General features: G+C 48.5%; 1 protein-coding gene across 1 annotated transcript in view; it reads left to right on the top strand.

Annotated features, from left to right (window-relative positions):
* LRBA (LPS responsive beige-like anchor protein) overlaps nt 1–15,558 on the top strand; it is an 825,317-nt gene that overhangs the window by 99,843 nt on the left and 709,916 nt on the right. Inside the window, exons 22-25 of the mRNA XM_069744053.1 lie at nt 1,162–2,136; nt 5,491–5,666; nt 13,168–13,321; nt 15,361–15,541. Of these exons, the coding sequence (XP_069600154.1) occupies nt 1,162–2,136; nt 5,491–5,666; nt 13,168–13,321; nt 15,361–15,541 (1,486 nt within the window). The remainder of the gene's footprint in view (nt 1–1,161; nt 2,137–5,490; nt 5,667–13,167; nt 13,322–15,360; nt 15,542–15,558) is intronic.

Below are 15,558 nucleotides of genomic sequence, written 5' to 3'. Positions count from 1 at the left end.
ATGACTACAGAGTACCATGGAAACCATCGGCACCCAAGATTCTCATAGCGGGGTTCCGAAGGTTATTCCTCAGCGCCGTTAAAAAGCCTGTTAAGGGGCTTTTACATGCAAGCTAATTGTGAACGAGTGTTAAAATCTGTCATTTCACAATGATCTTGTCATGTAAATAGGCTTCCGATCACCCGATCTACAAACAGAACGCGTGATCATGGGGTGAATTCATTTTTTTGGGTGCAGCGCAAAAGATCATTGTTCTCAGAGCTGCAATGTTCTGTGTAAACAGGACTCGCGCTGCCAATAACCGTCAGCCATTTGCGCATTGAGCGTTCTAGTATAGGTTGCTCAGTGCGCATCGGTTACTTTGGCCTGCCTGTGTAATCAGGTGTGTAAACGGCTGTTCGATCAGAGGTCATATCCTGCTGCTGTTCCGTGTAAACGGGCCTTAAGACAACTGGCTGCAGCAGGAGCCTTCCCCACTGCTTTGTCTGAATTGAGAAACCAATGTTACCAAATGTTTGACGCAACTCTTGTGCTGTTTACCAGCTGACAATAGCGAGCATCAGGGATATATGGAAAATCCTGCAGACTGCCAAACACTGCAGGCACATGTTATAGAGCAGGGCGAGCTGGTCCTCTTAGATTTCTTATCAGTGACTAACGGCAATCCCTGCACACACACATATACAATGAATCACTGATGGGACCGCCTGCTGGACCCCAAATCCCAGGAAGTGCACAGGTTTAAATGATGAAAGCACAGGTTATACTGAATCTTTATTCACAAAACCATGTATCAATCTGCTCCTCTCCTCCTGCTCTATAACATAACTGCAGATTGGACTGCATTTTCATGGTGACAGGTTCTCTATAAATGTTTTATTTTTCCTTCGTCTTACATACTCCTTTGTCTTTGTAAACCATAGGCAGGATCAGGTCATGGCACCGAGAGAAATATTAGAAAATGTTTCCTCTCCTTCCTTCTGCCTTTTCAACCCCTATTTTGATCCATAAAGACAGTGAATGAGATCTCTCCTATAAATCGTGTTCGGAGGCAGTCCTTTCTGTAATTGAGGTTTTCTGAAATCCTTTTTCCCCCAATAAAATGCCATCTCTAAGCAAAAAAAAGAGAAATGCTAATTGGAAATGTCAATTTGTTTTCAGGTCACTTATGAAATGCACAGAGAGAGCCTGGCTCAAGCATTCAGGGACTACGAAGACCGTGTAGGTGGTGAAATAGGGCCAGGACCATCAAGTCCTATAAGGACAGTATCTGGGTACAGCAGGCAGCTAGAGACCCCTCCAACGCCCACTTTGGAACTGACTGAGACTGCAGAGTCTGAAAGAAGTGTGCATGAAGAACATGGTGAGGACAGTAAGAAGAGTGACTCCCCCATTGTAGACACCTTGGAAAGAAAGGATTCTGAAACTGCTAGTGTTACTGAGATTTCTGAAAGCAAAACTGACGTTTATATAGAAGCACCAGAAAATAAAATGTCTGAGGACTCTACAGGCTTAAAGACGGAAGCCTCTATATCCAATGACAGTCAGGATGTTGAATCTACCTCTACCCCAGCTGCAAGGAGTAATGAAGCTGAACGCGTGCAGTCATCAGACAACATGGAGAGCTTGGACATGGTGGAAAAGGAAATGAATGTTGACGTTGCTGCAGTCTATGGGCAGGATGTCACAACTGAAAGCAATCTTTCTGATGATCATGGGAACGTAGACCTTACAGAGGATCCGCCCAAAGCATGTAATGCTAATGTGGAGAGTACCAAGGTGGCCAGTACTGATACTCCCGACGCTGCCTCTGAGCATACTGAAAGTTTGTCAGAAGATGGGGTACAAGAGGCAGAGGTCATATGTGAGACAGCAGCAGCTTCCCCCGAAGCATTACCCAATGCTGAAGAGCATGTCAAAGCTTGTTCAGAGAATGTAGGTCAAGACACGTCGTCCACTTCTGTAGGTCATACAAATGGCACAGGAACGACAGATGTGACTACTTCAGATGTTCAGAATTCTGAAAGGAAAATAGCCAAGCTTGATGTGTCAAGTATTGCATCTGATACTGAAAACTTGGAACTAAAAGCCAGCACAAATGGTCAACCCCAACACTCTCCAATGGCTGTTCCCGAGGTACAGTATTGTTTAGGCTTGTTTATCATGTGCTATTATTGCAAGAACATTTTTTATAGTTTTACTGATCTGTATAGATTGTCTGCAGTATTTCAGCCAGAAAAAGGAGCCTTGTGAAACTCTATAGGCTACATTCTGTGTTCTCCCTGCCTTTATCCTGTTTGTCCGCTAGATGCAATAAAATAAGGGATTTCTCTAATTGGTGAGTGCCATAACGCATTTAGGTTTTTGGTCAATGTTAAAGTACATGTAAATCCAAGATCTTGATCTCTCCCTTTACAAACAGTTATTGGCATCATAGATCCTGAATTCTCTGAATTAGTCAGGTGTGCTTCCATCTGTGGAGACCCCTACCCATCACTGAAACTAAGCGGCAGGCGCTCTCAGCGGAGCTATGTGCTGACTCCATTTTACTGGTCTTTTGATTGATCTGCTCATGCTCTGAGATTTTGATGTGGCTGTAACAAGTCAAATAATTAAGTTTTATTTACCCTGTATCGGAATACATGAGCTATGGTCATCATGACCAAATCGAATGCTCTCTCTATTTCGAGAAGTCAGGCTGCTGAAAATGGAGCCTACACTTCTGTCAATTGGATGGCACTGCCATGCCACTACCATGTCGCATTGCTCTAAATGGCTCTCTGTTGTAAAAACACTAGTGATGCACTCACTGGTGCTGGGAATGAAGATGGAAGCAATTATTGGGATATCAGATGCAAACAACATATACCTGTAAGGCTATGTGCACACGTCAGGATTTCTTGCAGAAATTTCCTGACAAAAACCGGACATTTCTGCCAGAAATCCGCATGCGTTTTTTTTTTACGTGTTTTCTGTGTGTTTTTTCCAATGCATTAAATAGCGGGAAAAAACGCGAAAAATCCGCAAAATTAATGGACATGCTGCTTTTTATACCTCGATGTGTTTTTTTTTTTCACGAAAAAAAATAACGCATCATGTGCGCAAAAATTGCAGAATGCATTCTAAATGATGGGATGCATGCATTTTTAATGCGTTTTTATAACGTTTTTATCGCAAAAAAAAGCGGAAAAACCTGAACGTGTGCACATACCCATATAGTCTGAACTAATGCTACATGTTTTGAATAAGGCAGACGCTTTTAGGTATTTCAATGTGGAACAATGGACAAACTGAAAATAAATATCTGCTTCTCTCCCAAACCTCTTACCACCTTTCTCCCTCACTGCCCCTCTCTAAAATAAAAACAAGTCAAAGATAACTGGCCATGGTAGTGCATTAGATTTCCACCCTGTGTAGTCTTAAGTCAGGGTGGAGAGTGGTATTGGTATAACACTTTTTGGTCTGGATTACATGTGCAATTTATTTATTTTAATAGTTTTAATCTTTTATGCCAAAGCCAGGAGTAGACTTATCGTATATACTCGAGTATAAGCCGACCCGAGTATAAGGCTACGTTCACATTTGCGTTGTGCACCGCTGCGTCGGAGATGCAACGTACAACGCAAATAAAAACGCACCAAAACGCACGCAAAAAGGCTGCGTTTTGCGACGCATGCGTCCTTTTTTGCCGAAATTTGGATGCAAGAAAAATGCAACTTGTTGCGTTTTCTGCGCCCGACGCTTGCGGCAAAAAAAATGCATGCGTCGCACCACGCAGCACAACGCTTGTCCATGCGTCCCCCATGTTAAATATAGGGGCGCATGACGCGTGCGTCGCCCGACGCAAACGCGCAAAACGCTAATGTGAACGTAGCCTATGCCGACCCCCCCCTAATTTTGCCACAAAAAACTGGGAAAACTTAATGACTCGAGTATAAGCCTAGGGTGGAAAACGCAGCAGCTACTGGTAAATTTCAAAAATAAAAAGATACCAATAAAAGTAAAATTAATTGAGACATCAGTATGTTAAGTGTTTTTGAATATCCATATTGAATCAGGTGCCCCATATAATGCTCCATACAGTTTATGATGGGCCCCATAAGATGCTCCATATTAAAATATGCCCCATATAATGCTGCACAAATGTTGATTATGACCTCATAAGATGCTCCATACAGATATTTGCCCCCATATCATTCTGCACATGGCCACATAAGATGCCCCATCCAGATATTTGCCACCATATCATGCTGCACATGGCCACATAAGATGCTCCATACAGATATTTGCCCCCATATCATGCTGCACATGGCCACATAAGATGCTCCATACAGATATTTGCCCCCATATCATGCTGCACATGGCCACATAAGATGCTCCATACAGATATTTGCCCCCATATCATGCTGCATATGGCCACATAAGATGCTCCATACAGATATTTGCCCCCATATCATGCTGCACATGGCCACATAAGATGCTCCATACAGATATTTGCCCCCATATCATGCTGCACATGGCCACATAAGATGCCCCATACAGATATTTGCCCTCATATTATGCTGCACATGGCCACATAAGATGCCCCATACAGATATTTGCCCCCATATCATGCTGCACATGGCCACATAAGATGCTCCATACAGATATTTGCTCCATATGCTGTTGCTGCGATTAAAAAAAAATTACATACTCACCTCTCAGGCCCCCGGCACTTGCTATATTCACCTTTCCCGTTCCACCGCTGACTGCCGCTGTGTCTCCCCATATTCTGCGCCGACGTTCAGGAAGAGGGCGGCGCGCACTAATCACGTCACCGCGCCCTCTGACCTGAGCGTCACTGCGGAAGACACAGTGGCGCCGACTGTGGAAGGAGGAGCAGGTGAGTATCGCACACTGCCCCCGTCATACTTACCTTCTCCTGGCGCCTTCGCTGCACGTCTGTTCCCTGGCGCCACATTTTCTTCCTGTAGTGAGCGGTCACCATTACCTCTATGGGAGGTGGAGCCGTATATTCATTACTGTAATGAGCGGTACCATGTGACCGCTCAGTACAGGAGGAAGCTGCAGCGCTGGAAGAAGCAGAGACCTGCAGGGACCGCGCCAGGAGCAGATGAGTATAAGTAGACAGCCCCCGCTCCCCCTCCCCTGCCGACCCCTGGGTATGACTCGAGCATAAACCGTGAGGGGGACTTTCAGCCCAAAAAAGTGGGCTGAAAATCTCGGCTTATACTCGAGTATATACGGTAATTAAAAAAAAAAAAAAAAAACACACAAACAGGATAAAAAGGTGTTTACTTTATGATCTGTTCCTGGCTCTTTCTGTCCAGATTTTCTTTGATTAATCTTGCAATGATGGGCTTAGATTTTTGAGAATATTATTCAGCACCTCTGCCAGAGAAGGTTTATGAAGCAGTAGTTTTCTTTTAATGAAACCTTATCATTTGTGGCTCACTACTTGTTTCTTTTTCTTGTTTTCATAATGAGTAGCCTGTAAAACAGACAGATCTACATGAGGGCGAGCGCGTAGCACCATCAGACGGCCAGCGAAGAGACTCCAGATCTACCATGTTTCGTATTCCTGAGTTTAAATGGTCATTGATGCACCAGCGGCTGCTGACAGACCTGCTGTTTTCAATTGAAACCGACATCCAAATGTGGCGAAGGTTAGTGTTTATCATCCGTTTACCCCGTGTAACAATTCCTGGGGTATGTGCACATGGTGTCTTTTTCAGGAGAATACTCCTGAAAACGAGCACCATAAAATAATCTGTGCACATGCTCCTTCTTAATCTTTGGGTGACGTCTGCCGGGAAGCCGCGCTCCGTCTATACTTCAGTATAGAAAGACGACCGCGGAGTCGCTGCAAGAATGAGGGCAAAGCTGCCTGGGAAAGTGACCGCTCGGGTTCCTAAAGTGGCTGCTCCAGCATCTATATGGCACTCTGCACTTAACCTTCTCACTAAATCTAAGAATGGCGACCTCTCTTCTCTCCTATACACTGAAACGTTCAACGTAGCCAAGCATTCAGGTGTTCTCAGTAAGGAGAGGGGAGTGAGCCACTATTAAGGCCCCATACTGTACACACAAAAATGCACAACTTAACCGAAATTGATCTTATTTTATCCAACCCATTACTAACCAGTATAGTTTGAAATGGAGACAACCAGACTTGTTTGTTGTGTTTTTTTTTTTTAGTTAGGGTATGGAAATTGGCTTAAATTCAGATATCAGCTGTTAAATTCAAAGAACGATTGTTCATTTATTAATGGTATTTCATTAATAGAATATTCACAAACCTGCAGCAAATAGAATTCATTAATGTTTATCATTATTAATGACCTAATGAGCATAAAATGTAATTAAGGTAAAAGTCTTTACCACATTACCAAATAAGATGTGGAGGGGAATGGTCACATTGCCACCTGTTACAGACAGTTCCTATATCTGCCTACTTAGACACTGGCATGGTATGGCTATGTAGTATAGTGCACAAATAACTTAAGTGTAATGCACTCATTTTTAAAGTGACAAAATAATAAAAAAAAATCTGCGTTGTAAGTAATTATCACAAATCCAAAATGCTTAATTCATCCTCTTGGGTCATCATGAATTCATCCTACTATCTATTTTAATAATTAATGCTATTCAGAAATAATCGTGAGCTGTCAAAAAAAGAGTAAATATAGGAAAAAAAAAGTTGTTTCGTGCATCAGTATACGAACTGAATAATATTAATACCACAGACAAGATAATTGTAGTACATGGTGTCAATCAATGAATTTAATATACAAAATGCTAAAACTAAACACCAATGGTCCCAGCCGTAGTAATATAAAAAAAATAGTAATTATAACAACAAATATGACTTGCGCGTTTCTCCATTGCTTTGTCAAGGGATGGACTGGATGGGCTGACATTATTCATGCATTGTGAAATGCTTTTCTGTGGTCTTAATTACCGTATATTTATTATCTAGTGTATATATAGTGAAGCACTGTATACCAGGGGTGTCAAACTGCATTCCTCGAGGGCTGCAAACAGGTCATGTTTTCAGGATTTCCTTGAACTGCACAGGTGATAATTTAATCACCTACACAAATAATGAGTTGGTGATTAAATTATCACCTGTGCAGTACAAGGAAGTCCTGAAAACATGACCTGTTTGCAGCCCTCGAGGAATGCAGTTTGACACCCCTGCTGTATACTTTCCTGTTTTGACTTGCTGTTTAACAGCTCATGATTCTTTTTGAAGTCATTAATATTATAGTAGATATGTCATTATGAATTCATCCTATAATGAGGCATTTATTATCACTCATAGATGAATTAAGCACTTTGTTTTTGTGATGTTTATTTATAATCTCCTTATTTTGGTGCTCTACAAATTCCTTTATTACGTGTAGTACTGTTACTATAGTCTGAGCATCTGATATAGGAATGCTTTGTAATACTTAGAATTGGGACCATCCCTCTCCACATCGTTTTTGGTAACATGATCTCTACTTTTAAGTTTTATGCTGATTATTAGTTACATAAAGATAAATAAAATATTGGGTCATGCTCTTAAGTTTGTGAATGTTCTATTAATGAATGATCATTCATACACAAATGATCTCTTTGGAAAAAAAAAAGCTTTTGTCCGACTTTAAGCCAATCATTATTGGATTATACTTGTTGTGAGTGCAGTCATGGTTTTAGGTTTGTATTGATAGAATATTTCAAGATCATAAGTTTGTCTTGCGGTGCCACTAAGCATGTATGGTCAAGATGAACAGCCATGGGGGGCAATATGTGATAAAATATGTATGGCTTTTTGGCATTACTATAGTTTGTAATTAGTTTTGACAACCAATAACATGCTTCAATCTAATGTGTACAGCCGGCTGTAGACTCCTCCATTGGCAACTTATTTCCAGGGAGAACAGGATCAGGTGTTTTACATTCAAATGGCCCTAACATCTGTCAGGGAAGTGTCAGGAAGATGCCATACACATTAAGTTGGCTAATCCCACCAAAATTGTCCGTTTGGATGACACTAACTCAGACCTGGGCATAGTGTGGCCCGTAGCCACATCCAGCCTTCTGGCTGTTCCAGTCCAGGCCGTGGACCAAACCAACTGAGGGGCTGAAAACGTTGCCCCCGGGCCACATCGTACACACTCTCTCGCTGTCTCTGCTTGCACCCAGGCCGCACCGTGCAGGCCCGCACGCTTGCTCGTTGTCTCTGCTTGCCTGCCCGCGTTGTCTCTGCCCGCTCGCGTTGTCTCTGCTTGCCCGCTCGCGTTGTCTCTGCTTGCCCGCTCGCGTTGTCTCTGCTTGCCCGCTCGCTCGTTGTCTCTGCTTGCCCGCTCGCTCGTTGTCTCTGCTTGCCCGCTCGCTCGTTGTCTCTGCTTGCCCGCTCGCTCGTTGTCTCTGCTTGCCCGCTCGCTCGTTGTCTCTGCTTGCCCGCTCGCTCGTTGTCTCTGCTTGCCCGCTCGCTCGTTGTCTCTGCTTGCCCGCTCGCTCGTTGTCTCTGCTTGCCCGCTCGCTCGTTGTCTCTGCTTGCTCGCTCGTTGTCTCTGCTTGCCCGCTCGCTCGTTGTCTCTGCTTGCCTGCTTGCTCGTTGTCTCTGCTTGCCTGCTTGCTCGTTGTCTCTGCTTGCCTGCTTGCTCGTTGTCTCTGCTTGCTCGCTCGCTCGTTGTCTCTGCTTGCCCGCTCGCTCGCTCGTTGTCTCTGCTTGCCCGCTCGCTCGCTCGTTGTCTCTGCTTGCCCGCTCGCTCGCTCGTTGTCTCTGCTTGCCCGCTCGCTCGTTGTCTCTGCTTGCCCGCTCGCTCGTTGTCTCTGCTTGCCCGCTCGCTCGCTCGTTGTCTCTGCTTGCCCGCTCGCTCGCTCGTTGTCTCTGCTTGCCCGCTCGCTCGCTCGTTGTCTCTGCTTGCCCGCTCGCTCGCTCGTTGTCTCTGCTTGCCCGCTCGCTCGCTCGTTGTCTCTGCTTGCCCGCTCGCTCGTTGTCTGCTTGCCCGCTCGCTCGCTCGTTGTCTCTGCTTGCCCGCTCGCTCGCTCGTTGTCTCTGCTTGCCTGCTTGCTCGTTGTCTCTGCTTGCCCGCTCGCTCGCTCGTTGTCTCTGCTTGCCCGCTTGCTCGTTGTCTCTGCTTGCTCGCTCGCTCGCTCGTTGTCTCTGCTTGCCCGCTCGCTCGCTGTCTCTGCTTGCCCGCTCGCTCGCTCATTGTCTCTGCTTGCCCGCTCGCTCGTTGTCTCTGCTTGCCCGCTCGCTCGTTGTCTCTGCCCGCTCGCTCGTTGTCTCTGCTTGCCCGCTCGCTCGCTCGTTGTCTCTGCTTGCCCGCTTGCTCGTTGTCTCTGCTTGCCCGCTCGCTCGTTGTCTCTGCTTGCCCGCTCGCTCGTTGTCTCTGCTTGCCCGCTCGCTCGTTGTCTCTGCTTGCCCGCTCGCTCGTTGTCTCTGCTTGCCCGCTCGCTCGTTGTCTCTGCTTGCCCGCTTGCTCGTTGTCTCTGCTTGCTCGCTCGCTCGCTCGTTGTCTCTGCTTGCTCGCTCGCTCGTTGTCTCTGCTTGCCCGCTCGCTCGTTGTCTCTGCTTGCCCGCTCGCTCGCTCGTTATCTCTGCTTGCCCGCTCGCTCGCTCGTTGTCTCTGCTTGCCCGCTCGCTCGCTCGTTGTCTCTGCTTGCCCGCTCGCTCGTTGTCTCTGCTTGCCCGCTCGCTCGCTCGTTGTCTCTGCTTGCCCGCTCGCTCGCTCGTTGTCTCTGCTTGCCCGCTCGCTCGTTGTCTCTGCTTGCCCGCTCGCTCGTTGTCTCTGCTTGCCCGCTCGCTCGTTGTCTCTGCTTGCCTGCTTGCTCGTTGTCTCTGCTTGCTCGCTCGTTGTCTCTGCTTGCCCGCTTGCTCGTTGTCTCTGCTTGCTCGCTCGCTCGCTCGTTGTCTCTGCTTGCCTGCTCGCTCGCTCGTTGTCTCTGCTTGCCCGCTCGCTCGTTGTCTCTGCTTGCCCGCTTGCTCGTTGTCTCTGCTTGCTCGCTCGCTCGCTCGTTGTCACTGCTTGCCCGCTCGCTCGTTGTCTCTGCTTGCCCGCTCGCTCGCTCGTTGTCTCTGCTTGCCCGCTCGCTCGTTGTCTCTGCTTGCCCGCTCGCTCGCTCGTTGTCTCTGCTTGCCCGCTCGCTCGTTGTCTCTGCTTGCCCGCTCGCTCGTTGTCTCTGCTTGCCCGCTCGCTCGTTGTCTCTGCTTGCCCGCTCGCTCGTTGTCTCTGCTTGCCCGCTCGCTCGTTGTCTCTGCTTGCCCGCTCGCTCGTTGTCTCTGCTTGCCCGCTCGCTCGCTCGTTGTCTCTGCTTGCCCGCTCGCTCGCTCGTTGTCTCTGCTTGCCCGCTCGCTCGTTGTCTCTGCTTGCCCGCTCGCTCGTTGTCTCTGCTTGCCCGCTCGCTCGTTGTCTCTGCTTGCCCGCTCGCTCGTTGTCTCTGCTTGCCCGCTCGCTCGTTGTCTCTGCTTGCCCGCTCGCTCGTTGTCTCTGCTTGCCTGCTTGCTCGTTGTCTCTGCTTGCTCGCTCGTTGTCTCTGCTTGCCCGCTTGCTCGTTGTCCCTGCTTGCTCGCTCGCTCGCTCGTTGTCTCTGCTTGCCCGCTCGCTCGCTCGTTGTCTCTGCTTGCCCGCTCGCTCGTTGTCTCTGCTTGCCCGCTCGCTCGCTCGTTGTCTCTGCTTGCCCGCTCGCTCGTTGTCTCTGCTTGCCCGCTCGCTCGCTCGTTGTCTCTGCTTGCCCGCTCGCTCGTTGTCTCTGCTTGCCCGCTCGCTCGCTCGTTGTCTCTGCTTGCCCGCTCGCTCGCTCGTTGTCTCTGCTTGCCCGCTCGCTCGTTGTCTCTGCTTGCCCGCTCGCTCGTTGTCTCTGCTTGCCCGCTCGCTCGTTGTCTCTGCTTGCCTGCTTGCTCGTTGTCTCTGCTTGCTCGCTCGTTGTCTCTGCTTGCCCGCTTGCTCGTTGTCTCTGCTTGCTCGCTCGCTCGCTCGTTGTCTCTGCTTGCCTGCTCGCTCGCTCGTTGTCTCTGCTTGCCCGCTCGCTCGTTGTCTCTGCTTGCCCGCTTGCTCGTTGTCTCTGCTTGCTCGCTCGCTCGCTCGTTGTCACTGCTTGCCCGCTCGCTCGTTGTCTCTGCTTGCCCGCTCGCTCGCTCGTTGTCTCTGCTTGCCCGCTCGCTCGTTGTCTCTGCTTGCCCGCTCGCTCGCTCGTTGTCTCTGCTTGCCCGCTCGCTCGTTGTCTCTGCTTGCCCGCTCGCTCGTTGTCTCTGCTTGCCCGCTCGCTCGTTGTCTCTGCTTGCCCGCTCGCTCGTTGTCTCTGCTTGCCCGCTCGCTCGTTGTCTCTGCTTGCCCGCTCGCTCGTTGTCTCTGCTTGCCCGCTCGCTCGCTCGTTGTCTCTGCTTGCCCGCTCGCTCGCTCGTTGTCTCTGCTTGCCCGCTCGCTCGTTGTCTCTGCTTGCCCGCTCGCTCGTTGTCTCTGCTTGCCCGCTCGCTCGTTGTCTCTGCTTGCCCGCTCGCTCGTTGTCTCTGCTTGCCCGCTCGCTCGTTGTCTCTGCTTGCCCGCTCGCTCGTTGTCTCTGCTTGCCTGCTTGCTCGTTGTCTCTGCTTGCTCGCTCGTTGTCTCTGCTTGCCCGCTTGCTCGTTGTCCCTGCTTGCTCGCTCGCTCGCTCGTTGTCTCTGCTTGCCCGCTCGCTCGTTGTCTCTGCTTGCCCGCTCGCTCGTTGTCTCTGCTTGCCCGCTCGCTCGCTCGTTGTCTCTGCTTGCCCGCTCGCTCGTTGTCTCTGCTTGCCCGCTCGCTCGCTCGTTGTCTCTGCTTGCCCGCTCGTTGTCTCTGCTTGCCCGCTCGCTCGTTGTCTCTGCTTGCCCGCTCGCTCGTTGTCTCTGCTTGCCCGCTCGCTCGCTCGTTGTCTCTGCTTGCCCGCTCGCTCGCTCGTTGTCTCTGCTTGCCCGCTCGCTCGTTGTCTCTGCTTGCCCGCTCGCTCGTTGTCTCTGCTTGCCCGCTCGCTCGTTGTCTCTGCTTGCCCGCTCGCTCGTTGTCTCTGCTTGCCCGCTCGCTCGTTGTCTCTGCTTGCCCGCTCGCTCGTTGTCTCTGCTTGCCCGCTCGCTCGTTGTCTCTGCTTGCCTGCTTGCTCGTTGTCTCTGCTTGCTCGCTCGTTGTCTCTGCTTGCCCGCTTGCTCGTTGTCCCTGCTTGCTCGCTCGCTCGCTCGTTGTCTCTGCTTGCCCGCTCGCTCGCTCGTTGTCTCTGCTTGCCCGCTCGCTCGTTGTCTCTGCTTGCCCGCTCGCTCGCTCGTTGTCTCTGCTTGCCCGCTCGCTCGTTGTCTCTGCTTGCCCGCTCGCTCGCTCGTTGTCTCTGCTTGCCCGCTCGTTGTCTCTGCTTGCCCGCTTGCTCGTTGTCTCTGCTTGCCCGCTCGCTCGTTGTCTCTGCTTGCCCGCTCGCTCGTTGTCTCTGCTTGCCCGCTCGCTCGTTGTCTCTGCTTGCCCGCTCGCTCGTTGTCTCTGCTTGCCCGCTCGCTCGTTGTCTCTGCTTGCCCGCTTGCTCGTTGTCTCTGCTTGCCCGCTCGCTCGTTGTCTCCGCTTGCTCGCTCGTTGTCTCTGCTTGCCCGCTTGCTCATTGTCTCTGCTTGCCGGCTCGCTCGTTGTCTCTGCTTGCCCGCCCGCTCGTTGTCTCCGCTTGCCCGCCCGCTCGTTGTCTCCTCTGGCGGCCATGGGGACGCTGTGTGGGTGGTGTTCGGGTTCAAATGGTTTATAGGGGGATGTCAGCATACTTAATGCTGCTCAATATTAAGTGATATAATTAATATTAATGTTAGTATGTTGATATTAATATTGAGCCAAATTAATTTCAGCATATTGGTTCGGCCCTCTACAATAGTCATGGTCTCATGTGGCCCCTCGGGAAAATTAATTGCCCACCCCTGCACTAACTCAACGTGTATGGGGGGCCTTATTGTGACAATAATGTTTAGTGTGTAGATGAGGCAAGCCATTGGTAGACTGTGAAAGATGGTGAATTATTGAAAGGTATTATGAAATATAAAGTGGCGAGTTCTAGATTTTGGGAAAATGAACTCCTCTGTTGTAGCGACCACTATTAGGCTAAATGTTTGTCAAAGCTAATAATTTATAATGCAATACACCTTATATGTGATATCACTGTATTCAAGTGTCTTATTTCATTTTCCTGCCGCAGCCACTCTACAAAGACTATCATGGATTTTGTGAACAGCAGCGACAATGTCATTTTTGTGCACAACACAATCCACCTCATTTCTCAGATCACGGACAACATGATAATGGCGTGTGGTGGTATACTGCCGTTACTGTCTGCAGCAACATCTGCCACGGTGAGCACTCGCCATTTCTCTTTGTGAAGGGCTAGTTGTGCTGTAAGAGCTTTAGTCGTCATGTAGAGGTCTTTCGAGTTGCTTACCTTCTGAGTGTTTTGTGCCAATTACTGTAGCTCCATCATAAATCTGAATGCAGTTATTTCTGTTTTGAGCTATTCAAGAAGTCCTCATGACCGTCAACTCTGTATCGAAGAGAGTATACGGCACTCGTGGTTATGAGATGAGGATTCCAACCCGTGAATCATGTGACGGGGAAACTTGGCACTCAGGATGTTGTAGCGAAAGAAAACAAGTGTTATTTGGCAATCCTTATAGTTAACGCTTCGGTTCTACATATGGACCTTTATCAGACCGAGGTCCAAGGTTTTGCCACTAGGTGGTGATCTGTACAGTAGGAAGATGATGCCGTGCAATCTTGTGGAGCTGAGATTGTGTGGAAGATTCCCAATCCTGATTTATGGAAATAGGTTATTGGTTCCTGAATGTAAGACCGCGTGGTAATAGCGCGTGATATTTCGTAGCGAAGAGCATCACAATACCACACACTACAAACCCTGAGGACCAAGTTTCTGTATCAGTCAACTCTATTATTTTTTTAATTTACTTTCTGCTTTTCTTAATGTGTCATAAAGCATGTTCCAAGTTTTACAGTGTACGCTACTTATCCTTTATCCACTAGTGATGTCACTATGTATTTGTATAGGTCTAGTTATAGGTTAACCGTATTGAGCTGTGGTAAACTACATAGTTATATGGTGGCCCCATTCTCCATATTGTATGGAGTTAACAGGAGGTGATCCCTTCATTGTCATCGCCTCTTTAAACCAGAGCATTTCTCATTGGTGTTACCAGAGCGAGCAGTAAGCCTCTGCAAGGTGGGGGTCTCATGTTGGAGCATGGGCCAGTGATTTCAGGGTCGGCTGTTCTAGGTCTTGGGGACACATGGCAGATTCTGCACCTCAAATCCACAGTAAATTAAAGTGCAGGACATTTGGTTAGGGTTTTGAAAACGTCACGTGTAAAATTATTCATGAAAAAATGCATCCAGCAGATTTCTAAATGAGCAGCATTCTCATTATGTTGTGGAAATGCAGTGGTCATTTCTTGTAGATTTCACCCCTTACATGTGTAGTGGATTTGGAATTGCGGTGAGATCTTCAGCACCGCCATGTGTGTCTTTACCTGTACTCCCCATAAAGGGAAGGAAACATATCCTTAAAGGGAATCTATCACCTAATTTTGGCCCTATAAGCTTCGGCCACCGCCATTGGGGGCTTATCTACAGCATTCTGTAATGCTGTAGGTAAGCCCCTAATGTAACCTGAAAGAGGAGAAAAACAAGATGGATTATACTCATCCAGGGGCGGTCCGGTCCGATGGGTGTCTCAGGTCCGGGTCCATCGTCTTCCATCTTCATACTATGTCGTCATCCTCCTTCCTTCTGTTGCGGCGGCGGCGCAGGCGTACTGATCTGCCATGTTGAGGGCAGAGCAAAGTACTGCAGTGCGCAGGCTCCGGGCCTCTCTGACCTTTCCCGGTGCCTGTGCACTGCAGTACTTTGCTCTGCCCTCAACAGGGCAGAGAATTAAGCCTGCGCAGGAGCCGCGACAGCAGCAAGGAAGAGGACGTCATCGCGTAAAGATGGGAGATGCCGGACCCGGACCTGCGATGCCCATCGAAACGGACCACCCCCCCAGGTGAGCATAATCTAACTTGTTTTTCTTACGTTTCATGTTACATCAGGGGCTTATCTACAGCATTACAGAATGCTATAGATAAGCCCCTGATGCCGGTGGCTGAAGCTTTTAGGGCCAAAATTAGGTGACAGATTCCCTTTAATCCCAAATGACCAGTTGTCACTATTAGGTAAGCAACTAAGTAATTTAAAAGACTAGTCCAAAGTGAGGACCCATTTATATGTAGTCTTACCTTATTTGTTGGAGTTTCTTATATAGTACTTTCTAGTAGAAATTGATTCTCAATATTTGATCACTTTGATCAATATAAAATGTGTGGAAAATGTATTTTTATTTCAGCATGAGCTAGAAACTATTGAACCAACCCAAGGTCTGTCGATAGAGGCATCGGTAACGTTCCTGCAGAGAGCGATTAGCCTAGTGGATGTTCTCATTTTTGCAAGTTCTTTGAGCTTTACTGACATTGAAGCTGAGAAGAACATGTCGTCCGGGGGAGTGTTACGTCAGTGTCTCAGATTAGGTGAGTCACGGTTAATA

The sequence above is a fragment of the Ranitomeya imitator genome, chromosome 1 (genome assembly GCF_032444005.1).
Source record: "Ranitomeya imitator isolate aRanImi1 chromosome 1, aRanImi1.pri, whole genome shotgun sequence".
Classification (NCBI taxonomy): domain Eukaryota; kingdom Metazoa; phylum Chordata; class Amphibia; order Anura; family Dendrobatidae; genus Ranitomeya; species Ranitomeya imitator.
The sequence above is the reverse complement of the archived record's forward strand: the minus strand, read 5'-3'. Positions and strand labels throughout refer to the sequence as shown.